Raw genomic sequence first — 25,462 nt, 5'->3', positions numbered from 1 at the left:
TGCAAAATGTGGGCTGTGGGTCGAAATTATAAATAATACCGCCATAATTATCAAGTTTAGGAATGATGACGATTCTTTCCTAATCTTTTTATTATTTTTACTAAAAACAAGGGGAACTTATAATTTCTGATTTGCAATTTAATATTATTGTACCCCCAAGATACAGTTATAAAGAGGCTGAAAATGTAATATTTTGTTATAAATAAGCAAATGAGCATCTATTGCGAATATAGTATTAATATACGATTACATAAAGTTGACCGATAATGGGCTATTTTTTTACTCAAGGGTTGATGCTATTTTAATTTCGTTTTCTTGGAAACTTATTAGTGAAAGTGCTATTGCTAATATGTGTGATTAATTATAAATTAAAATATAAAATGTTTATTATATATAAATAGTGGCATTTCTATGAAATGAAAAGTCAACATATTAGCTTTTTCCATTAGATTTTAGTAGCGTGATGGATTCTCTGAAATGTATTTGGTTTGATTTTAATATCTTCTTTATATATGTATGTCACATAAATATGATCCTGAAAGAAAACTTGACATAATCTTGTCATGTCAGTTTTTTAATAAATTTTAAAATATGTATAAACTGAACTTTAATCTCTCTTTCATACCTCTCAGCTTTTATTCGAAAACTGTTCAATTGTTCTAGAATTCTATGTGTTCAGTTTTCCCCTTCCTATCAAATTTTTACATTCATAGAAAAAAACACAAATCTTATCAATTTGTGACCGTAATTTTTTATAATTAATCAAGTTAAGCGACAAATTGCCTTTGCAAGTCGTCAAGCTCAGGAAAAACTCAGAAATAAGAAAACATAATAAGCGAAAAGCTGCAAACAAATGATAAGCACAAAGCAAAATAAACAAGAGCAAAGAACCAAAACAAGAATATATAATTTGAAAAAAAGAAGACAACAACAATTTAACACCGGTTTTGCTTAACGTTAATTAAGTCTAATTAGCTGAAATGTACCCGCATTACACACACTTGAACAGAATTATAATTTCTTGCCAAATTAAATACAAACATATTTTAATATTCTAAATGCTCACGAAGCAAAGACAGAGAATGTTGAAGCTTTGGATACGTCAAAATTAAAAATAATTTGATGACGTCACATTGGATACTAATGCGTGCGAGCGGGACAGACTATGAAACGTTTAACGCACAGTGGGGCCATTTCTCATTTTGCGTAGCAAAACTCACATCATTTAAGCTAGTAAAGATAATTTTCAAAAGCTTTGAAATAAGTTATTGTACAGGGTGCTTAGTTAATTAATATTGTCGGTAGATAATTTATGAGTATATAAATTATACTATAAATCTATATATATAAATCTCTTTGTCCAACTGACTCACTGACTGACTTAGCATTGTACAGGCCAAACGGTTTGACGTACGACCTTGAAACTTGGCCACAATATTCATAAGATAATTTCATCGGGAGATAAGGCTGCGTTTTTCAAAATTCGAAGTGCAAGTGCCTTAAATTAAAGTTCAAAGTTTCTATGTATTTTCTGTTTGTAGTCTAGTATCGTATAATATACTTATTAAATTTAATTATACATTTTTGATAAATTTTCTTTGCGTTAATCATAAGACTATTTAGTATTTTTAATATAATGTGAAATTAATTATAAATCCAAATGTAAAATATTTTTTATATATAAATATGGGCCTTATTGTGAAGTGAAAAATATTTAACATTTATTTCCATTAGTTAAGTTTTTTAAAACTGGTTAAAGTGGGAATAAGATAATATATCATAACAATTTCGGCCGTGGCGACGTCGCGTCGCTGCCAGCGTCGGCGTAAGCAGCGTCATATTTAAATTTAAGGTCAGCTGGTTTTGCTTTCAAGCCGATGACGTCACATGCATGCACATAACTGATAAGCCCTTTGCTGCACTCAAACTAACAGCTGTCGCTAACTGTGTGCAGCAACAACAACAGAAAGAGAGTCGAAGAGAGCGAAGAGAGAGAGAGAGAGAGAGTAGGCTCAAGAATGACCATGCCATATTGTGAATGCCAAGAGCGCAAGAGAGGCGACATGCTCTCTGTCTGATAATCTACATTGCAAAGTTGCATGTGTGTGTGTGTATGTGACAGGTGTACATGTGTGTAACTGGTAAGCAAAAAAATTGCCGGCTATAAAAATATCTGCGAACGCTAAAAACAACAACACATGCTTTGCAAAGAGCAATTGCACAAAAGAGATTGAGAGAGAGAGAGAGAAAGAATTAGAAAGAGTGTGTCTGCGGCTTTCTTCAGTGTAGGTTCGTCACCGTTGTTGTTGTGGTTGTTGTTGCTGTTGCAGTTATTTATTGTTATTGCTGTTGGCCTGCCCTAGAAAGCCCTAGGAATGGCCGGGTCTGTCGTTGCCCTAACCACAAAACAACAACAACACCAAACAGCATGTCAATAAATATTTCATTTATGACAAGTTGACATTGCGCTAAGCAGTTTTGTTGTAACCTCCTCCCCCGCGGTCAATTGAGTGACTTTTCCAAACGCTCGTATTTCATAATTTCGGAACTTAATTGAGCTCCCGTTTTGGTTAATAATTGACTGCCGGTTATAAGGGAATTATTGATGATGGCTGTACCCAAAAACTTTGCTAAACTGAAACAGTCACAAAATTAGAAATTTCCATTGCGTATTATTTTGAAATGTTACTTGTGTTACCTTTGCATCCTATTACACCCTGTGAGTGGCGTACATTAACCCAAAAGAAACTTCCAAATATAAATGTTTAGTGAACGCATTTCGAGCTTTGCCATTGATTGCCTTGAATTGTGTTTTCTATTTGTGGCTCTCTCGGACAGCAACAACAAACAGCTGCACATAAACACACAAACATAACAAATACAGCGTCGTTCTCAGCGAATCGAAGAAAAAACAACAATAACAAAAAAAAAAAAGAAAGCGTGCAAGCAGCATAGCAACAACAACAACAACAATTCCCCCGAACAAGCAATAAACGCTGGCAGCGCTGCCGCCGCTTGGACATGTGAGCGAGAGCGGGTGTCCCTCAGTTTTAAAGAGAGAGCAAAGCACAGTGTCTCTAGACAGTGTTGTCTACTGTTGAGAAACAAAAAAAAAGCTATTTTTGGTGGTTTAAAGTTGGAAAAAGCTAAATTTTCTAACAAAAAATCTAAAAAAAAAACGTTGGTGTTTTTCATTTGAATCAATGTTTTATTTTAAGTTTCATATTGTATGTTCAAAACATTATATATAATGTGTATGCAATATATCGGAGCATTCAGCAGTTATTGGTAAAATGGCATGATGCCTTATCATAAATATTGGCCTACTATTCCTTTAAAATTTGTTCGAAAAATCGAATTAAACTGTTTTTAAAAATTAAACAATATTTTTACGGTATTCATTTTTTTACGCTTTGGATTTGCTTTAGGTTTTGCTGAGTGTCTCCAACATGTGGGTAAATTTACGTTCTACCTCAAAATTCACGAATATATTTTACAGGGTAAAAGTGTCACGAAATTCCAAACACATTTAAAATAAACCAAGGCTGCAAACTTTCAAAATTTTGTTAAAGATTCGGTTCGGCGGTTCGAACAATAGAGGAGGACTTAAGTTCGGTTCACGAATTGGTTTAACCCCTGAACCCAAGGTTTGGGTTCGAATTTGATACAAAAAAATATTTTTATTTTTATACATTTTTCTCTAAATTTTAAACTAATTAAATTTTTTTTTTAATTAAATCAAATTTTGATGATATTTTAAATTTATTTGAAGATTTAAATATGACTTATTTTAATCCGAAGTCTCAAATAATTGCGTAATATTAGAAAACCATAAAATTTTGGCAATTATTTTTTTTTTTAGAACCGAAACTTTTATTTTAGAAAGCGGTTCGGTTTAGGTTCGGATTCGCAAAGTAAAGACATTCAAGGGTTCGGTTCATAATCCGGTTCAGGCTGCCGAACCGAACCGGTTCTACGAGGTTCGGATCAGAACCGGTTTGCAGCCTTGAAATTAACTAAAAGTTTTTACTATTAAACTTTAAAAAAAGAAGTCATATTTGACGTTGAAAAAGCTGTTTTGGCAACACTCTTACCATAAAGCATTTGTTGTTTATGGCCGTCGACTATGACGCTGACTGCGACGGCGACTGCGACGGCGACTGCGACGGCGACGGCGACTGCGACGGCGACGGCGACTACTAATTTCGTCGATGATGACGCGCAACGCTTTCGTGCGAGCGGCCAACGAGGCGCAACTTACAGTAATATTTCAACAGTCAAAGCAATCGCACGTCTTATTGGATATACTTACAAAATATAAAAACAAAAAAATATAGAAGTAGACGTAACAAACTGACAGCTATAAAATATCAAATAAAATATACATAAGCAAATATTGTTTGCGTACTTAAAACGTTCCTCAATTCAATTTTGAATAAGCAAATTAAATAAGCTAAAATGTCCGCTCGCCGCGTTACAGTCAACACACGCGTCTCTCGCGCTTCCACGTCGACGCCAGTTGGCGGAGTGTCCAACTCATCGGGATCTGGACGCCTGGGTGCAACAAGTCCCACGAGTCCGACGCGCACCACACGCCTGCAGGAGAAGGAGGAGCTGCAGCATCTGAATGACCGTCTCGCCTGTTACATCGATCGCATGCGACACCTTGAGAATGAGAATGGTCGACTGACGCAGGAGCTGCATCTGGCACAAGATACTGTTAATCGTGAGACCTCCAATCTAAAGGCGGTCTATGAAAAGGAATTATCAGCGGCACGTAAACTGCTCGATGAGACGGCCAAGGAGAAGGCCAAGTTGGAGATCGATATTAAGCGGTTGTGGGAGGAGAATGATGATTTGAAGCAAAGGTAAAATCAACAATAACAATAACAACAACAACAACAACAGAGGCAAAGCTCACTTATCAACGCTCACAGTGATGTCATATCTGAGCTTATTCATAAGAGAGAGAGAGAGAGAGAGAGAGGTTGAGAGAGCGCAGTGCATGTTTGAATATGTATGTATGCATGTATGTATGTATGTGTGTGCGTGCGATTGCTGATGTCATACCGCAGTCAGCAGCGCACATGGGAGTTGCGCTCTCTCTCTCTCTCGCTCGCTCACACACACGTTCTCTCTCTTGCACTTGTTTATTTTTTATATTTGCGCCTCGAAAAAACCTCCAAATCAAACGAGAATAACAACTCAAGCAAGCAAGCGACTTTTTAGACCGTGTGAGAGCGCATTCATTTCTGGCCACATTTAATTCAAATGCCAAGAAGAATCTTAAATGCTTCTTCTGCCCAAAAGCACAGCAAATGTCACTCAACTCAAATATGTACATACAAACAAAGTTGCGTTCCACAGTGCGTATACGCAATGTCTAAACCCTTTCAAGGTTGCAAATGAAAAGAAAAGCGAATGAATACATTCATTTATATATACATACATACATACATATGTATTTATAATGTGTACTATGTATGTGATGTCACTCAGCCCAAAAATAGCGCGCTACGTTTGTATTTGCTTGTAATGTCGCCCATTAATAGAGAAGTCCAAATGTAATACCGGTTTTTCTTTATTTTTTTTTTTGTTCCTCCCTCCCTTATGATGTCAACAAATTCCGAATGTTGCGTATTTGGATTTTGCTTTGCTGTTATCATCAAAGCAATATTTATGTTGGGTATTTATTGTGGTTTAGGGTATTAACTTAAGTATGGGCTTCGTTTGTTTGTACACTTGTGCATTAACCTGGCCAAAAACAATTATATTTTTAGCCATAATGAGCAGAGATTTCACAATCGAGGAATATAAAGGAATGTTTAACAATTAATATTTAAATAGAACTTGGACAACAGTAAACAAAGTAAAAAATAGGTAAAAGCTTAATGTCTTCGCCTTTTTTTTTGTACTTCAAATTATAGAGAAAATAATCGTTTTCAAGTATATTATTTAGTATTTAGAACCATAAGATAGCTGTTGCAATCATTGCCATCTAGTTATACACATACTCAGAATTGAAAAGCTTCTGTTGGCCAATAATTGTGCCAGCCCAAAAAGTTCTTCTGATAATTAACCCACTTTTACTCGCCTTCACAACAAAAAAAAGCAAATCTTTGATAAATTAGGTCGCTTGGTAGCATTTTTATTTATGTGTTCCTGTCATGAATTCTTGTGGGCGGACGGGGGGAATTTGTCGACTCACACGCATGCCACAACACTGAGAATAACCTTGAATATGTTCCTATTTCTATAACTATTTTTTTGATTAGCTAAAAAAATTGTTACTGGTTTTTTGGAAACTGAAGGAAGCTCTCATATAAGATTAGATCATGGAATATTCATTAAAAGTAGAAAATTCATTTGAATAGAAAGCAATAAAGTACTTTGTTTACTTGAAAGATTATTGTAGCTAAAATTAGCAGGACAAAAAATAAAATAAACGTGCAAACCACGAGAGTCAACGACGACATTTCCGTATAGTAGATTGTGGAATTTTTGTTAGTCAAATAAACAAGTTTGTTTTTAGCTAAATTGAAAATAAAACGTTTGAAGAAGCTTTGCCGATAAATTAAATATGTGAAAACAGAGAGAGAGAGAGAGAGAGAGAGACAGAGGTAGAGATAAGACAGGGAAAGCGAATATACATAGATATGTTGGGCAGAAAATAGCATAGCTACTTTATGCTAATGGCATTTGACAATTTCAAGGCAGCAACTGAAAGAAACTGAAGCGATGAATAATACATAAGATAAAATGCTACAATTAGATAGAAAGAGAAGAGGAGACTGTGCGAGAGAGAGAGAGATATGCATAAGAGTTTATAGAGAGTGTGAGTGAGAGCGAATGCGATCGAATGTGAATCAGTGTAAAGTGTGATTGTGACGTCATCAGACAACAGCGTGCTCATGTTTGTTGACAAAAAGCAATTAACAAATTAGTAATCCCTTACAACCAATAAGAGATATAGATTAAATAAATATTTACAACATGATCTGGTTAAATGGGAACATCTCAGATGCTAATTATGGACATATATCCTGAAAACCAGATAAAATGGATTTTCGATTCATTTTTATTTTAAACTTCATTTGTAAATTCATATTTTTAAGTTGCACTATGATTTAAAAATACAAATTAAAATAATTCTTGTATTATAGTAATTTATATTTAAAAAAAAAAAAAAACTATAATCGTCTTGTATTTTATTCGCAGACTCGACAAGAAAACTAAAGAGGCAACCGTGGCCGAGAACAATGCACGTCTCTATGAATCTCGTTACACTGAAGTGAATGGCAAATATAATTCGGCTCTGGCCGATCGCAAAAAGGCCGAGGATCAGGTCAAGGATCTGTCTGCAGAAAACGAGCGTCTGCGTCGTCAGCTGGATGATCTGCGTAAGCAGTTAGAGGCCGAGACGTTGGCACGTGTCGATCTGGAGAATCAGAATCAGAGTCTGCGCGAAGAGTTGGCGTTCAAGGATCAGGTGCACTCGCAGGAGCTGACCGAGACGCGTTCGCGTCGCCAGATCGAGATCAGTGAGATCGATGGTCGTCTATCGCGACAGTATGAGGCAAAGTTGCAGCAATCGCTGCAGGAGCTGCGTGATCAGTATGAGGCACAGATGCGCGCCAATCGTGAGGAGATCGAGCTGCTCTATGACAACGAGATACAGAATCTCAAGGCAGCTGTGGCACGCTCCAATCAGGGCTCACTGCATGCCACAGAGGAGGTGCGTCTCATGCGCACCAAAATCGATGGCCTTCAGAAACAGCTGCAGGATCTGGAGAACCTCAATGTGGGCTTGAATGTGAGTAGCCGGATGCCATCACTTGATTTGTACTAATTGCATGTTTATGTTTAAAATTGACTAGGCTCGCATTCGTGAACTGGAGAATCTCTTGGATAATGAACGGCAGCGTCATAATCAGTACATTGCCTCACTGGAGGCAGATCTGCAGCGCATGCGCGATGAGATGGCCCAACAGCTGCAGGAATACCAGGATCTGATGGACATCAAGGTGTCCCTGGATTTGGAACTGGCCGCCTACGACAAGTTGTTGTGTGGCGAGGAACGTCGCCTCAACATCACCTCTCCCGCCCGTCCCAGCACCGATTCGGGCATCTCCAACAGTGGCACCCACTTAACCGCCAGCGGTGGCTCCCATTCCGGTCGTGTTACGCCCAGTGGACGTCGCTCTGCCACTCCGGGAATTTCCGGCTCGGGCGCTGTCAAGCGTCGCCGTACTGTTATTGATGAGAGCGAGGATCGCACGCTGTCCGAGTACTCGGTGAATGCGGCGGCCAAGGGTGATCTGGAGATCATTGAGGCGGACACAGAGGGACGCTTCATTAAACTGCACAACAAGGGCACCGAGGAGATCCATCTGACAGGCTGGCAATTGACTCGCATTGCTGGCGATGAGGAGCTCGCTTTTAAATTCTCGCGTGGCTCCAAGATTGTGGGTGGTGCAACTGTGACCATTTGGTCGGTGGATGCCGGCGCAGCCCATGATCCACCCAACAATTTGGTCATGAAGAAGAAATGGCCAGTGGCGAACTCAATGCGCTCCGTTCTGGCCAATGCCGACAAAGAGGTGAGAATCTTGTCGATATACAACACATGCGGCACTTGTGACATCTGCCGTCCCTGCAGGCATCTCGAGTTTGTGCTCGACCAGTACGCAATACAAACCCCATCAATCCCCACAAACTGATTAAACTAATTAATAAATTCCCCCCGCTTCGCTTACAGGATGTTGCCAGCTACGACCGTGTCCGTGCTAACACTTCCAGCCATGTCTCGAGGCATCGCAGCAGCGGTACGCCCAGCAGCGGTTTTACCCTCGGTTCCGGAGCTGGCTCCACTGGCGTAAGAAGTCTCTTCTCGCTGCTCTTCTAGAAGATACACACACCCACACACACACAGACAAACACACACATACTCATAGTCAACAGCTCATAGAAGAGATTCACAAGCATAGGATTAGCAGCTAACGAAGAAGAAGAAGAAACTTCAAGACGTGCAACATTCACAGAAACACATCATATCTACTACGACTACAACTACAACTACTTTTTTTAATGCCTATCAATGTTAAATGCAATTTATAATGTACAACACAAACAATTACAACACATTGTTAGTTTCAATATAATTGTTCAATATGCTTAAGAGATGTTCGTATCAATTTTTTATGTATTGTAATTTAAAAATGCATTTGCTAAAAATAAAAAAAAACAAAAGAGATACCTAAAGAGATACACATGTTTCAAATACATAAAAAAAGAGTAAGAAAAAAACTCTGTGGACATGTCCAGAATTCAATTAATGGCTCAGGTAGCATTTTGCCAAGCAGTTTTCCCAAGTTTGCCATGAGGCAAAGTTGGCCAGCAGCCGAGAAAATCCGCTTAACTCGCGTTTGCCAAGATTTGCCAAGAAAGTTCCCTCGCTCAGCTGCTGTCGCGGCATTTGCCAACACTGCCCCTCACCACCACCTCGTTCAAAAGAAAATGGACAGTAAGCAGGTGAAATTAACTACAACAAGCAGCTAGATAAAACTTGCACCAAGGATAACGATGGAAGGTGCGCCTGCACAGTGCGAAAATTGGCCAAGGATTTGGGTCAAAATACTTAAACTCGGGATTTGCAGTTGATAAACTGTGCAAAAATGAAAAATCATTATTTTATATATTAAGTTCATTATATTATATATACAAAAAAAATATCTACTATAAAAACAAAAATTATTCTAATGGAAAATATTTTAATGTCACGCAGTTTTTGACTTGGTCGAAAACAATTTTTAAATATAAATGACGTACTCTTTAACTAATTTTCGTTGTTAAGCGCGTGAGAAATTATAAAATTTCTAAATAAATATATGTGTCAGTATTTTTTGCCACTAAACTGAATTTAAAATTTAATTTTTCATCTAACTAAATTAATGATAATAAACAAAGAAAATGAATTTCTAATAAAACTTTGAAAGAGATGGCAAAAGTGATTTGAAAATTTTTTGTTGAAATTGTCTTTTAAAAATGTATATATAGAAATTTATAAAAAGTATAGAAAGTGAAATATATGAAGAGCAGAAAATACATAGCGCATAATTCATTGTCAACATATTTTTAGAAAATAAATTCCTCAAAAAGTGTGGAATTTAATAGGATTATTTATTAAAGATTTGATTGTAATGATATGTATACTAAAACCAATTGAGAATCGTTATTTTATGTCAAATTATCTTTCAGTTAGTTACCCCAGACCTTAAATAATCATGGTTCTGACCAGGGATAACATCGTAACCAATATCGAAACCGTTATCCGAAATAAACGGTTTAATTTAAGGTACCGGAAATGAAACCGTAAGCGAAATTAATTCTTTTTAAAGAACCGAAACGCTTTTACTGGTACGGATGTGGTAAACTTTCAACTGTCATAACTTGAAGAAAACTGACCCGATTTTCAAGCGGAATGTCATTTTGATCATGGTTTCGCCTCCAAATTCATTTTGCATTTAAACTTTATTAACTTTTTAAAAAAAATTATTTTTGGCTAGAATTCGATTTTATGGCATAGGGTCCCCCCTTTAAAATTTTGAAAATTCCAAATTTTAAATCTTAAGTTTTTACTTTTAATCAACTCCTTATATCACAATTAGTATAAAACAACACTTAAAACTTGATTCAGAGACGTTTCATTTTCTTGTCAAAAATCATGGGAAATTGAACAAAAATTTTGACTTGTAAAGTTACTAGATCCAATGTCTAACCAACTTTAATACGCTATAACTTTGTCAAAACTAATCCGATTTTCAAGCGGAATGTCATTTTGATTATGGTTTGGCCTATAAATTCATTTTGCATTTAAACTTTATTAACTTTTAAAAAAAAATTATTTTTGGCTAGAATTCGATTTTATGGCATAGGGTCCCCCCTTTAAAATTTTGAAAATTCAAAATTTTAAATCTTAAGTTTTTACTTTTAATCAACTCCTTATATCACAATTAGTATAAAACAACACTTAAAACTTGATTCTGAGACGGTTTATTTTCTTGTCAAAAATCATGGGAAATTGAACAAAAATTTTGACTTGTAAAGTCACTAGATCCAATGTTTGACCAACTTTAATACGTTATAACTTTGTCAAAACTAATCTGATTTTCAAGCGGAATGTCATTTTGATCATGGTTTGGCCTAGAAATTCATTTTGCATTTAAACTTTATTAACTTTTTAAAAAAAATTATTTTTGGCTAGAATTCGATTTTATGGCATAGGGTCCCCCCTTTAAAATTTTGAAAATTCAAAATTTTAAATCTTAAGTTTTCACTTTTAATCAACTCCTTATATCACAATTTGTATAAAACAACACTTAAAACTTGATTCTGAGACGGTTTATTTTCTTGTCAAAAATCATGGGAAATTGAACAAAAATTTTGACTTGTAAAGTCACTAGATCCAATGTCTGACCAACTTTAATACGTTATAACTTTGTCAAAACTAATCCGATTTTCAAGCGGAATGTCATTTTGATCATGGTTTGGCCTATAAATTCATTTTGCATTTAAACTTTGTTAACTTTTTAAAAAAAATTATTTTTGGCTAGAATTCGATTTTATGGCATAGGGTCCCCCCTTTAAAATTTTGAAAATTCAAAATTTTAAATCTTAAGTTTTTACTTTTAATCAACTCCTTATATCACAATTAGTATAAAACAACACTTAAAACTTGATTCTGAGACGGTTTATTTTCTTGTCAAAAATCATGGGAAATTGAACAAAAATTTTGACTTGTAAAGTCACTAGATCCAATGTCTGACCAACTTTAATACGTTATAACTTTGTCAAAACTAATCCGATTTTCAAGCGGAATGTCATTTTGATCATGGTTTGGCCTATAAATTCATTTTGCATTTAAACTTTATTAACTTTTTAAAAAAAATTATTTTTGGCTAGAATTCGATTTTATGGCATAGGTTCCCCCCTTTAAAATTTTGAAAATTCAAAATTTTAAATCTTAAGTTTTTACTTTTAATCAACTCCTTATATCACAATTAGTATAAAACAACACTTAAAACTTGATTCTGAGACGGTTTATTTTCTTGTCAAAAATCATGGGAAATTGAACAAAAATTTTGACTTGTAAAGTCACTAGATCCAATGTCTGACCAACTTTAATACGTTATAACTTTGTCAAAACTAACTGATTTTCAAGCGGAATGTCATTTTGATCATGGTTTGGCCTATAAATTCATTTTGCATTTAAACTTTGTTAACTTTTAAAAAAATTATTTTTGGCTAGAATTCGATTTTATGGCATAGGTCCCCTTTAAAATTTTGAAAATTCAAAATTTTAAATCTTAAGTTTTACTTTTAATCAACTCCTTATATCACAATTAGTATAAAACAACACTTAAAACTTGATTCTGAGACGGTTTATTTTCTTGTCAAAAATCATGGGAAATTGAACAAAAATTTTGACTTGTAAAGTCACTAGATCCAATGTCTGACCAACTTTAATACGTTATAACTTTGTCAAAACTAATCCGATTTTCAAGCGGAATGTCATTTTGATCATGGTTTGGCCTATAAATTCATTTTGCATTTAAACTTTATTAACTTTTTAAAAAAAATTATTTTTGGCTAGAATTCGATTTTATGGCATAGGGTCCCCCCTTTAAAATTTTGAAAATTCAAAATTTTAAATCTTAAGTTTTTACTTTTAATCAACTCCTTATATCACAATTAGTATAAAACAACACTTAAAACTTGATTCTGAGACGGTTTATTTTCTGGTCAAAATCATGGGAAATTGAACAAAATTTTGACTTGTAAAGTCACTAGATCCAATGTCTGACCAACTTTAATACGTTATAACTTTGTCAAAACTAATCCGATTTTCAAGCGGAATGTCATTTTGATCATGGTTTGGCCTAGAAATTCATTTTGCATTTAAACTTTATTAACTTTTTAAAAAAAATTATTTTTGGCTAGAATTCGTTTTTATGGCATAGGGTCCCCCCTTTAAAATTTTGAAAATTCAAAATTTTAAATCTTAAGTTTTCACTTTTAATCAACTCCTCACAACGTAATTAGTATAAAACGACACTTTAAACTTGATTCTGAGGACTTTTATTTTCTTGTAAAAAATCATGTCAAAATAAAGAAATATTTTGACTTGTAAAGTTGCTACGTCAGAGGCTTGAGAACTTCGAACTGTCACAACTTTGCCAAAACTGTACCGATTTTCAAGCGAAATGTCATTTTGAACATGATATGGCATCTAAATTCATTCTGCATTCAAATTTTATTAAATTCATTAAAAAATTTAATTACTCTAAATCTAGATATTTACTTCGATGTCAAAAATGTTATAAAACGACACTTTATCATTTCAAAATGTAGAAATAGAACTTTTTACCAAAATAGTTGTTTGGTGTCGGTTTAGTTCTTGGGTTCTGACTATATGAAATATATTATATTCTCAAAGACCGAATTTTGTTGCAGTGTAAAAGCAGCGACAGCCACTAAGACAACTTAGAGGCGCTTGAGTGAGCACACGATTCAATGGAATGAATGGACAGACAGCCGGACAAACAGACCAAGAGAGACACAGCGATAGAGATAGAAAGACGGGGAGAGATTTAGAGAGAGTGACGTGGAGAGATAAAGGCGGTCACTGAGGCGTTCAACTTCAAAGTAGTTGCAGGAAAAGTTCTTGCTTGTCGCACGTTTGCATGCGCATAATAGGATTAGTCAAAGTAATAAGTTGTTGCCACTGTGCAGGTGTATATATGTATGTACGTATATGGTTTATATCTATATCTAGAAGTTGGGCGTGGCAGCGCCCACAATGCTTTGAAATGCAAATCTCGGTGACACAGAAAAGTTGAGCGTGTGAGTAGCGGTTTTTTCCTCACACACACACACACACATGAACTTTTTCGACAGCTGCCTACAAGTATGCAACATATTTTTGTGCAAAATAACTTAACCCGTAGCTGGACCCGTAACCAAACTGCACTGGGCGTTGGCCATAAACAAAATACAAGCAACAACCACATTTTCAGTCGAGAGTTCATATCTAAAGAGGCTTCAAGTGTCTAAGAGAGAGAGAAAAGGATGAGAGATAGTGGGCGTTAGAAAATCTTGAGCTTATTGTGGTTTTCTGGCCATTTTCGAACTTTAACATTTGACTGCGTCCGGCTGAACTGGTGACTGTGCAACCACACGCTTATCGGTCACATTCACACACTACACACACACACACACACCACACACACACATTCATGCTCAATAGCGACTTTTAGGCTTATACCAAGATTTTGGCATTGGACTAGCAGTCGACTGGCCAAACAAAGTTGGTAAGTGGACTTTGAGTGACCTCTTTGTGGTAGCTACAACTAGCCAAAATTCTATGTGAGTGTGTGTGTGTGTGTGGGGTTATTGTGTATTCAGCTTTTGGGTTCAACTAAAAGTTCCACATAGAAGTATAATAAAATTATGCAAATCTGGGGATCAGCCACAGAGAACAGAACTGAATCATCGGAATGGTTCGTATTTTCTGTAATCCAACAGACAATTATCGCAGTTAACAATTTGTCAGCGTTTTTATTTTGATATCTTATTAAATATTCAAATGCAAAAAAAAAAATAACAAACTCTTTTTTAATGTTATCCTTTACCATTTGTATCGTATATTCCGGCATGTCCCGAAATATTTATAATATCAATGAATGTGAATTTATGTTCTTTTGTTTTATGTTGTAACAGTTCAAAAGTTGACAGGTTGCTTTATTATTAATCAAATCTAATCAATAACCAATAACAAACTTAGTTTCCCTTTTTGCGGGTTACTTAAACCTTAACTATACTAAAAGTGTATCCAATAATCCCTAGAGAAGTGAAAACTTGGGAAATTACTTAATTATGGTTGTCTTAACTCTTTCGCCTTTAACGGCGGTTTTTAATGGACGACGCCTTAATTTCCCCAATACCAAATGACAAGGATAACTGTTTAAGGGTGTGTATCCTGATACACATTTGTGTGAGCATGTGTGTGTGTGTGAGGTTAAGACCGTAAAGCGAGCAAAACCCCAAATAACTGCTTAATTTGTTTTTACGCCCAGACATTGGGAAAGCAACTTTAGGCCCATTCTCATGCTATATCCTTCCTTCTGTGACCCTTTCTGACCACCTTTTTCCGCTCTTGCAGCGTTGTTGTTGTTGATGATGTTTGCATAACCAACAAGAGCATCAGCTACAGCTGTTGTTGTTTTTGCACATGTTGTTGTTAGTTTGTTGACTTTAATAGAGAGAGAGAGAGCGAGAGAAGAGAAGACAAAGAGAGAGACTGCCAGCTGCGCTTCAACGCTTTCACAAAAAGAGTTAAACACTTGGATATGGATACGGATTCTGGATTGCGATTGGATTTGTGGAAGTTAACAGGAAGAAATGTGAAATATAAAAAACACATTCGGGCAGCAAAAATTATTTGCCACTCGCATAATTTGGATTTCAGGCTTGTTTATGCCTAAATCAATTTGCTGCATGAACGAGTCTTAAGCGGAAAAAGGATTTTGTATGAAATACAAAGCCGGTCACACTTTCTTCTAATCCCTCAGGCACAGTAGTATGTGTGTGTGTTGGGTTAAGCTATTAGACTAAAAGGTTATTAGGCGGGAGCCTGTCGACGTGATTTGCCTGTCAAAACGTGGCAGGAAATGGAGATGCGCATCGAAACGGACACCTCGAGTGACGCCAAAGTTGCCGAGTGGATTTTGCACTTTGATATGCGTTTTATTAATAAAACAAATTGCCAGGCATACGACTATAATTTTAGCTCAAGCCTGGCCTATGCATAAATTGAGTTTGTGTGTGTGTCGCAGCTCAACGGCGACGTGACTCCAGCCCGAAGGACACGCTGGGCAGCTTGCCAAGCCACAGCCAGCAGACAGCAGCCAGCAGGCATCATGTGGCAAGCAGCATGAGGCATAGGCAGCTGGCAGCACACGTCAACTATTTTTCAACAAATATGCGCAAAACTTTTTTCATATTAAAGCCACAGCAATGAGAGCGGTTACTCCCCCTCGAAGCTGACCAAAAGCTGACACAGACTGCATTTTTGGCATATGCAAAAAAGGGCTGAGCATTACGTGCAGCACGTGCCACAGATACACACACACACACACACACACACACGTACTTTCGCTACACCTACAACAGCAACAACAAAATGATGGGCGGGGCGTGACCATTTTCCCTGTCGAAAATGCCACAATTCATTTTTTAATCGCGACGCATAAATCAAAGGTGCATGTTGGCTGTGTCAAGGGGGTGCAGGGGAGTGGAGGGGAGCATCAAGGGGGTTGCAGCATTGCACATTGCAATGCAAACAAAAAGTGTTGCGTGCTTTCGGGCGCATTACATTAGCTGTAGATGCATTGCCATTGCATTTGACATAATGCCCAGTGAACTTTGGCCAAGAAAAATGTATGCTAAAAGCATTCAAAATGCATGAGATACCTTCCGAGTGCCATAAAATATTTTTCCATCAATTTTATTCAAATTTCAAGATATTCTAAGAATATAAATTTACAAAAATTAGATAATTTTTAGAAAGAATCAAATATGTATCGATGACATCCAAAGATAAATTTCATTAATTTTCTGAAATTTGTTCCGCTTCGGCAACAATATTTCAAGCCAATTCTGTGGCCATTAACTGCAAAAGCAAGACTACTAAGCAAAAGTCCAATTAACGACATGTTGATAAAAGGCCGAGCAATAATAATAATGGAGTGAAAATTAGCTGGCAGTTGCCATAAATCAGGACTCGAGGTTACCTGTGAGTTCGTGCTGCCAATTAGAAATGATGTTTCGGCCAAGAGAAGCAGTCGTAAGAAGAAGAAGAAGGAGCAGCTGTTGGGTTGACATGTTAACAATGCTCTGAATCATGTTGTGCGTGTGTTGACCACTTTTTGAAGCTTATCCAATTGTTATTGTGGACTGGCTAACTACAAGCTGGTCACGTTGCAGGGCAAATATTTGCTTTTCATTTGGTTAACACACAAACACACACGCACACACACATAAACGTAGCAGTAAATTGATTATTTCTTGCCCAAGTCGGCAAAAAAAAAAAGAAGATGTGGTATTCAAAGCCAAAGCCAAAGCCAAAACCACAATAGCAACACAACGCACACTTGCAACATCCAATCTCTCACACTGCCATGTGGTTGGTGCAAGAGAAGCAGCAGCTTTTAGAGGGTAACACTGGCAACCGGAGGCAACCACATCCAGCCATGTCGTCGACTGTTAATGTATCTGTCAGCGCAAAAAGATTCGCCACATCGCGACCTGCAGTTACCATCCAAAAGGAAACAGCAAGAGAGAGAGAGAGAGAGAGAGAAAGAGAGTGGGAATGAAATTCAACTTCAGTATCTGTGTTCCTGGCATGATGATTACACAAAATTGAATGCTCTGTGCATTCACATTGGCTGTAACTGTCTGTGTCTGTGTGTGTGTCTGCCTCACTGTGCGTGTGTCAATTTGAGTGTTGAAAAGTGGTCTCCAGTGTCGACGGTTTGGTTTTGGTTGGGTTCGGTTCGGTTGGGTTGGGTTCAGTTTGCTTTGGTTTTCTTCTCGGCGTCATCATCAACGTCGCGACGTCGCATGTCGCTTGTCGCTTGTCTCGTTCGCCGATTGCCATTTCATTGTGTATAAACAACTTTTGCATATGTGTGTCCGTGTTTGTGTGCTTGATATGCGCGTGTCTATTATTTATACGATTCTCCCTCTCTAGCCTTAACCTCATCGTCATCATCGCATATTTGATTATTCTCAAACTCTAAAAGCTTCCCTTACTTTTTTTTATGTTGCCTAACGTGTCACATTCAAATTCAATAGCCAGCAACTGCTGCTGTTGGTTAGATAGCAGCTTCAAGATACAAAAAAATAAAGAACTACTGTTATGCTCCTATTTTTAATGATTCTTACAAATTTTTTTAATTAAACTTATATAAAAAATAAAAATAAATGTTTGTTTTTTAGGCCATAAAACAGTTTTCTTTTATAAACATTATTCTGAACAATCACGCCTCGTCAAACTTTATTGTCAATCAGAAATTCAATTTGAAATAATTAATTATTATTTATAATATTTAACTGTCAATCACACTTTTTTAAGTAAATTAAATACTTGTTCTTGTTAATATATATATAAATCAACTAAGTTATTAATTTAAAAAGAGCAGATTTATCGGTAAGCTTAAATAAATTGTAACGAAGAAAATAAAAGCTACACTTTAATATGAAAACACCAAAAGTCTCACATAACTTCATATATTTATACGATGCGCAAAGCTGTCAACCCCACAAAGTCACCCACAATATACGAACTCCTGAGTATTATGTACTGCATACACTAAAGTATGTTGTGCACACTCGAAAGTGTGCATGTTTTTTGTTGAAGAGAAGACAAGTTCTACTCCAGCTGATGGTTGTAGTTGTTGGGTGTCAGCTTATGGCATAAGCGGCAAATAACATGTAAATGTAACGTGTCGGAAAACTCACCTCGAATGTTGTAAACACGATTTTCTCAATGGAGCCAAAGTAGCGCTCCCAAAGGACTTGGGTCTGTTGGCGCAGGGCAAAGATGCGTTCCGCTGAGATGGAGCGTACAATGTCGGGCACCTGTAATGAGAGAAGCGGAGATTATAAGTCAGGTGATTATGTTCGGCTACGCTGCGTATGCGTAATCTCAGCTTAAGGATAGAAACTGCAACAGCGCTCAGGTGCTTGTATAATCCATGAATTATGGCTGGCCAAAAACAACTGCGAATGCAAAATGAGGCAGCAAAGAGTGCAGCTAATTAGTAAGGGGAATTGCCCACAGGATATACATCATAATTAAGCAAGGAGCATTCAATAAATTGCCCAACAGCAAGTTGTAACAATTTAAAGAGTGCAGCACGAGTGCTTTTGCAACTTCTACTCGTACAGCTCTAGTTTCCTGCTCAAGTTAACTTAATTAATTGCATTTCCTGCCAATAAACTACAAAGGCAAACATGGCAACGGACGAGGACGAGGAACAAATGGCGACAATGCAATTGGCAAACAATGCGCCAAGACTTTGTCGCGAATGAAAAACGAACATGAAGCAGAAATAGCAGCAGTAGCTGAAATAGAACTTGCACTAGCAAGCATGGACAACCACCCATCGATGGGTGCAAACAAATGCCAAGAAACGAGCAGCAACGCACTCACAGACAGACAATCAAACAATCCGACAGACAGACAGACAGGCGAAATGTTCTCTTGTGTTTTTGTAGCCAGGTGAGCATCTGGCCAAAACTGGACATGCTCCTTCGTACATACACAATTCATTTTTCATGAAAAAGTTGTGAATGGCAGGCTATTCAAGTTACCATTCAGTGAGAGTTGATCAAAGGAATACCAATTATTATCGCTCATCAACAGAAATGAAATCATATTTGAATCCATGCATTTTGAGTTAAATTTTGTCTGATTGCATATTTCTAGGAGCAATGTGAAACTGACTTTTTGTAAAGCATTAAATCCTCAATAGCTGATGAGAAAGCTGACAAAGAGGACAGCAGGATATCTATTACAGATTTAGGTTAGCCGGGGAAACTAACAAAACTTTGCGACAGACAAAACAGGTCACATTTTAAAAACTCACAACGCGTTTTCATATTTCATGACAGCACACAAAAAACTTATGTGCCAAACCGAACATACAGATAGATAGATACAAGATATATATGTATGGGTGGTCGTATTATGCTCTTGGCCAACTCACCTGCAGCAGGAGCCGTTCATCAGCCCAAATGGCGGCCTGTTTCCAATCGATTTTCGATTCAAATGGCAATACCCAGGCGTTGGACAATAGCACGGGAATGCAGCCGGCCTGTAATGCTTCGAGAAATCTACAAAAAATAAAAAAGAATGATAAAAAAAAACACAATCAGAAAAATATAAGAGAAAATGAAATGGGCATGAGCTGGAAAATGAAAATTGTTTTCCCCGTTTTTTTTCTCGTTTTCCGTTTTTGTTTTTTTTTTACCTGAAGGAACCCAAGCGACGTCCGCGTGGCACCAAACAAAATGTAGAATTCTGCAGCAGCGTCTCATAGTCGTATCTGGGAATAAATGCAAAAAAGGCGAGAGAAAAGGTTCAGTAAGAGGTTGAGTGAGTGCAAAAGAGAAAGTAGATGATGTAAATTAGTAGAAGGCACGGCATTGCATAATGGCATAGTGCAGCAATTAATTGAACAATGGACTTCTCATTGTCGAGGGCTGAACTGGGGTTGAGATAGAGTTCATGATAAATTACTATCGACATTTAAATGGCCAGACATTCAGTTTTAAAAAGTATACATTTTCCGGTTTACAATTGCATTGAACAACTTAAACAATTTGCTTAATATTATCAATCAATTGCTGTTTGAATGAAGAACTTCTAGTTTATTTATTCAGCTATGCCTTTTGTACATAATCCTCAATTAATAGTCATATCTATAGAGAGCGCATTTCTGCCTATTAATTTTAAGCGCATTTCGATTCCCATTCTGAAAACTAGTTGGCATTTGCCCGTTTTGCTTGAATGCATTCAACGCCCACACTGCGCTGCGCTATTTAACATTATGCTAATAATGTAATTCCATCTTAATAGCCGGCAGCAAGAGGCAAACGTACCCGACCACGCGGCGTATGCTTGATGTTTGTGCGTATAACTCATACGCCATGTTGCACAGCACGCACATTCATACGCACATTCAACAATTCAAGTACTTAACCATTCAATTCAACCGCACAATGCCGCAATCCGTGCTTGTTGCTGATTTCAGCTTTAATGCCAAATCAAAGCAGCAAAGCTGCATATTAAGCATACGCCATGTAGCTCAAACATTTGAGCACAATGCGGCAGGTATGCGGGGAATGGCAATATTCGCCCTTCATCCCCTCCATCAACCCGGTTTACAAGTTAAGTTGCGCGTAAAATTACATGTAGTGAGGCATGTTGCCACGCCCCAAGTGTGGCCCGCCCGCCCACTACCCAACGGTTGTAAGCAACCCCAACTGGTCAGCAATTTGAGCTTCGTTTTAAAGCAAATTCAGCAGAAAATTTATTTAGAAAACTGCAGGCACAGCGCATTCGTATTGCATTGACAACGGCTAACACAAAACACAGCAGCAGCAGCAGCAGCACTTTGAAAGGGCAAGCAATCAGCTAGCAAAGAAAATCTACAAGCCCAGAGACTGGCTTATGAATAATCTTAAGTAAACATCATAAATTGCATGTTGCCTGCTATTTGGCGTTTGTTTTCGCTGAAAAATTACACTGCCAAATGCATGGGCAGTCAACCGCCAGTTGCCAGTGGCCAAAAAGTCATAGAATACAGCCATGGCTATTCAACCAGGGAATACCGAAGATGAAATGCCCTAGCCATTGCATTTATTCAGTAAGTTTATACAGAAATTATATTTATTTGAAAGTTTACAGCGAGAGGAATATAAATAAGAAAAAATTTGTATAAATGTGATGTACAGAATTCCTTTATCCAATATTTTTTAAGATAAATATAACTGAGTTTTCAGAGTAGCAAAGAAACAATGCAACTCATTTCAATGTGAAATTAAGAACATTTTTGTTCAACTTTTGTATAAGTGTACAGATAAGATTTTAAATTATAAAAAAATAATTTAAAATATATTAATTTAAAATATAAAACATAAAGAAAGATTAAGATTTACGAATTTTTTTTTAATCGCATTTTTTAACCAGCATTTTTGAGAATGCGATCATCAGGAGAAAATCGGAAGCATTTGTATTTTATGCATGAGAATATTTATGATACTTTTTCTAGTTTTAAGCTGAATTATTGAATAGTGTGTGAGTTTTCTAGCTAATTATTCAGTAATATGCCGCCTCTGTCTACCAAACAGCACAGGTCACTGCACGCGCTAACCTTTCTCTCTCTTTCGCTTTCTCAGTCTCTCTCTCTCTCTCTCTCTCTCTCTCGTCTTTCAGTTTAGATGTGCACTTGTTAGCTACTTGTTTAAGCAATTAAGAGAAGGCATGTTTCTGTTGTTGTTGTTATTGTTGTTTGTGTTGCCTTTGGTTTAGACGTCGTGCTGAACTTTAATTAAATGATTTTTGGCTTTGGCAAGTTGTGCGAATAGTTTAGTTCAGTTGAGTTCAGTTCTGTTCAGTTGAGTTGAGTTTAGTTCAGTTCTGTTGATGTCGGACATCATGCGAGTGAACTTTAGCTATTTACACGCATTGTTATGTCCAAAGTTCGCTGCCCGTTTAGTTGGGCTCCATCGTGGCGACTACTTCATTAGCCATCGCGGCGCCAAGACACCCCTTAACCACCGCTCTTCCACTTGCCAAAGTCTTAAGTCCTTATATATGCAACTAATGCAGTTGTGAAGTAAGGAATTGTGATTTTCTTAGTGTGTTGAAGCATACTTTCTAATATTATTCATACACTTTCGCATAAACTACCATGATATATGTTTAGTAAACCTTTTGCATAGCACGGAATTAAAATGAATGTACTGAAAAGTCGGAGTTTATATTTCTAACTGTAAGTTTTGTTGCATTTAATTCTTGTAATAATTTTTATTCTTCTTACTGATGTGTTTTTTCTTTTTATGTTTAGTATTGACAAACATTAATATATAAAATTTGATAGCATTTTATTTTATTTGGTTAAATTCAGTCATTTCTACATCTAATTTATTTTTAGTTTAAATTTAAAAGTAAAAAACAAATACTACTATACATAATAACATATTTATTTAGTTTTCTGCTACATGTAAATAATTGTTCGTCGATATTATCATTTATATTTAAGAGCTAAATCAATTGAAATATTTTTCAGAATAAGGACTCTTGACTTGAGCATTTACACTTGATTTATACTCAAAAAATTCTTTTTAATTTATTGATTTTATTTAAATCGGGCTCTCAAAAGCATGCAGCACTTATTAGAAATGAAAACAATGCACTAAACATTAACAGTCAAGATGCAGTCTAATAAGTTTATGTTTGTTAAATCAACAGCTCTAATTTACATTATATTGGAATGCACAGTGTTAAAAATAAAGTGAGTGAAGTAAAACATTTTATTGGTTTCCTTTTCTTGTAGGTAGAAGTTTTGCAACTTAAATACCTTAGACGTAGCACATAATTTCTCACTTCCGTTTGGTGTCAAATGACATGAATTCCCACACTTGTTGCCCAGAGCTGGCTAGCACACAAATACATACACACACATTCACACATACACACAGATATACGCACATTCCCCAGTAATTAATTTGCCAACACTTTGCATAGCATCTCGAGTCATATTCTGCAGGCAAGCCACAAACAGAGCAAACACAGTCAGACACATTGAAAAGGTCGGTCGAGTCGAGTCGAGTCGGTAAGCTCAGTCACTTCATGTCAATTGCTTAACTTTGCCTGATGCCAAGGCCAACAAAATTAACATAAGAAGTACAGGCAACAGAAAGAGAGAGAGCGAGAGAGAGAGAGAGAGAAAGCTCTCCGAGTTGTTACTCCAGCTTGTTCTGGCAGCTGCACAGCGGGCACATAATTTAAGTGGTTTCCAGCAGTCAAAGGTTGACTCTGGCTGCCAGGTATGATAATTTCACTGTTACTTCTATTTTTCTAGCTGTTTGTGTTGTTGGCAAAATCCAGCTAAGCTCATTGACTGACAAACCATCGTACCCCAGTGAATGACTGACTGGTTGACTAACTGACGTCTCTGACGTTATGATTTTCGTAGTGCAAACGGCAAAGTCCTTTTGCCTTTGACATCTGAACCGTTAGATGCATGCTAACAAAGCAGAAGAAGAGGAAGAATGCAAAATATCAAACAAAAAATTAAAAACAAATCATGACAGTAATTCACATGGTCACTAGACGAATGCCAGATACTCTAAAGATTATTTCAGGAATAATTACCGAAATTTAAAAATGTTCGATTCTCGAAAGGAAACTGAAAATTTGACTTAAAAAATTTAATCAATTTTTATAATTATGTTAAATATATAATTTACTATATACAAAAATATTCTACATTTGTTTTCAAACACTTGGAAATTAATAAAAAAGTTATTATACAAAGCTAAATTATTTAAAAAAGTTGAGAATATTTGAATCAATTAATTGTATATGCCTAACACATCAAGGAAAATTTAATAATACTAATTCATTTCTGTATTTGTGTTTTTTTTTTGATTCAAAATTGTGGAGATTTGCAGCGTTGTTATTTTTAAAAAATATATATTTTATCGAAAATTGAAATTAATAACATGCCCATTGAGTTCTTAAGTTTTTGTTCCTATAAGATTTGAAAATGGAATTCGGAAAACCGATAAGCTTTTGTCAACGGATCGTGTACACTCTCTACTGATAGGTTTTTGGTGTTCGTTGTTGTTGTTTGAGTGTTATTGTAGGGTTTAGATAGGAGTAAATGGCATTTTGCTTTGTCATCGGTTGGCTTTGTAAGCCGTGACACGCAAATTGCTTGTCGGCCTGGGTAAACGTACATTGCGTATACGTACCGTTTGTCTCGCCATTTGTTAATTGCAGCGCAACTTCTATGTAGTTCCTGTCTCGACCTAAGGCAGATTGCCTGTCAAATGCAGCACAGTAGCCGGCAGCAATTGCAAAATTAATTAATACCGAGAACCAAACTTGGCTCAAGTTTAATTCGCAGCTTAAAAAGCAACCGACAAGAGTTGCACTCGCTTTAAGTGATGAAAACTAAGTAAATTGCGAATGGAATATACCAAGAAGGACAGTCGTGTGCAAGGAATTTGCGATGAATTTCAATGAAAATTGCATTTTTAAAAACAGCATTTCAAATAAAGACAATTTGGTGGGTGGTCGGACAAACATAAAAACTAACTGGGAAACAAACAAAAACGACAGAAACGACAAACAAAAAAAACCAAGCACACAATGGCGCAAAGCAGCGAATGGAAAGAAAATCCCAACTCCAAGAGAAACTCCCAGCAAAAAAAGCAGCTGTAAAACTTGCCAATGCCATTGTCTCTGCAAGGAGCAAGAGCAGCGAGGGAAAGAGAAATAGTAGAAGCAGCAGCAGCAGCAGGGCATTAAATATGGCGCATTAGTTACAAGTGCAAAGCGCATGGTGGCAGCTTCATTCCAACTCCATTGTGCCGCCTTTTCTTGTCGCCAGCTTGTGATAATGGCTCATAATGAATACAACAGACCGCACTAAGACGTTTTTCGTAGCACACAGCTAACAGCTAAGAGACAAAGCTAAAACTAAAGACAAGACCAAGCCAACTCGGGCCATTAAAATGCAGCCCACAGTGCGTATGAGCAATGTAAGCCAACTTGAGCACACGGACTTAAAGACGCAAAGCTAATTTCGCATTTTAGTACCCTTAC

General features: G+C 36.7%; 2 protein-coding genes across 3 annotated transcripts in view; one reads left to right on the top strand and one right to left on the bottom strand.

The window, feature by feature from the left end:
* The window catches only part of LOC117782952 (exostosin-1), a 68,506-nt gene that overhangs the window by 10,673 nt on the left and 32,371 nt on the right, over positions 1-25,462 (bottom strand). Inside the window, exons 3-5 of the mRNA XM_034620071.1 lie at positions 20,094-20,168; positions 19,830-19,956; positions 18,580-18,699 (exon numbers count right to left, since the gene is read on the bottom strand). Of these exons, the coding sequence (XP_034475962.1) occupies positions 18,580-18,699; positions 19,830-19,956; positions 20,094-20,168 (322 nt within the window). The remainder of the gene's footprint in view (positions 1-18,579; positions 18,700-19,829; positions 19,957-20,093; positions 20,169-25,462) is intronic.
* Positions 4,248-9,263, top strand: LOC117782954 (lamin-C). Of its 2 annotated transcripts, XM_034620072.1 has the most exons (5): positions 4,251-4,868; positions 7,219-7,813; positions 7,878-8,600; positions 8,759-8,910; positions 8,941-9,263. In XM_034620072.1, exons 1-4 carry the CDS (start codon positions 4,459-4,461, stop codon positions 8,903-8,905), a joined length of 1,875 nt encoding a protein of 624 aa, XP_034475963.1. In that variant the 5' UTR covers positions 4,251-4,458; the 3' UTR covers positions 8,906-8,910; positions 8,941-9,263. The 2 variants fall into 2 exon arrangements, with proteins under 2 accessions (XP_034475964.1, XP_034475963.1); XM_034620073.1 differs by lacking the exon at positions 8,941-9,263 and having other exon boundaries at positions 4,248-4,868; positions 7,878-8,683; positions 8,759-8,879.

This window comes from Drosophila innubila (assembly GCF_004354385.1).
Source record: "Drosophila innubila isolate TH190305 chromosome 2R unlocalized genomic scaffold, UK_Dinn_1.0 1_C_2R, whole genome shotgun sequence".
In the NCBI taxonomy this organism is placed as follows: domain Eukaryota; kingdom Metazoa; phylum Arthropoda; class Insecta; order Diptera; family Drosophilidae; genus Drosophila; species Drosophila innubila.
The sequence above is the reverse complement of the archived record's forward strand: the minus strand, read 5'-3'. Positions and strand labels throughout refer to the sequence as shown.

Bases quoted from the DNA above. Each gene is read 5' to 3' on its own strand.
- LOC117782954 (XM_034620073.1), top strand. From the start codon at position 4,459: ATGTCCGCTCGCCGCGTTACAGTCAACACACGCGTCTCTCGCGCTTCC. The intron at 4,869-7,218 runs GTAAAATCAACA...TTTTATTCGCAG, and splicing joins AATGATGATTTGAAGCAAAG to ACTCGACAAGAAAACTAAAG. The intron at 8,684-8,758 runs GTACGCAATACA...CTTCGCTTACAG, and splicing joins CTCGAGTTTGTGCTCGACCA to GATGTTGCCAGCTACGACCG.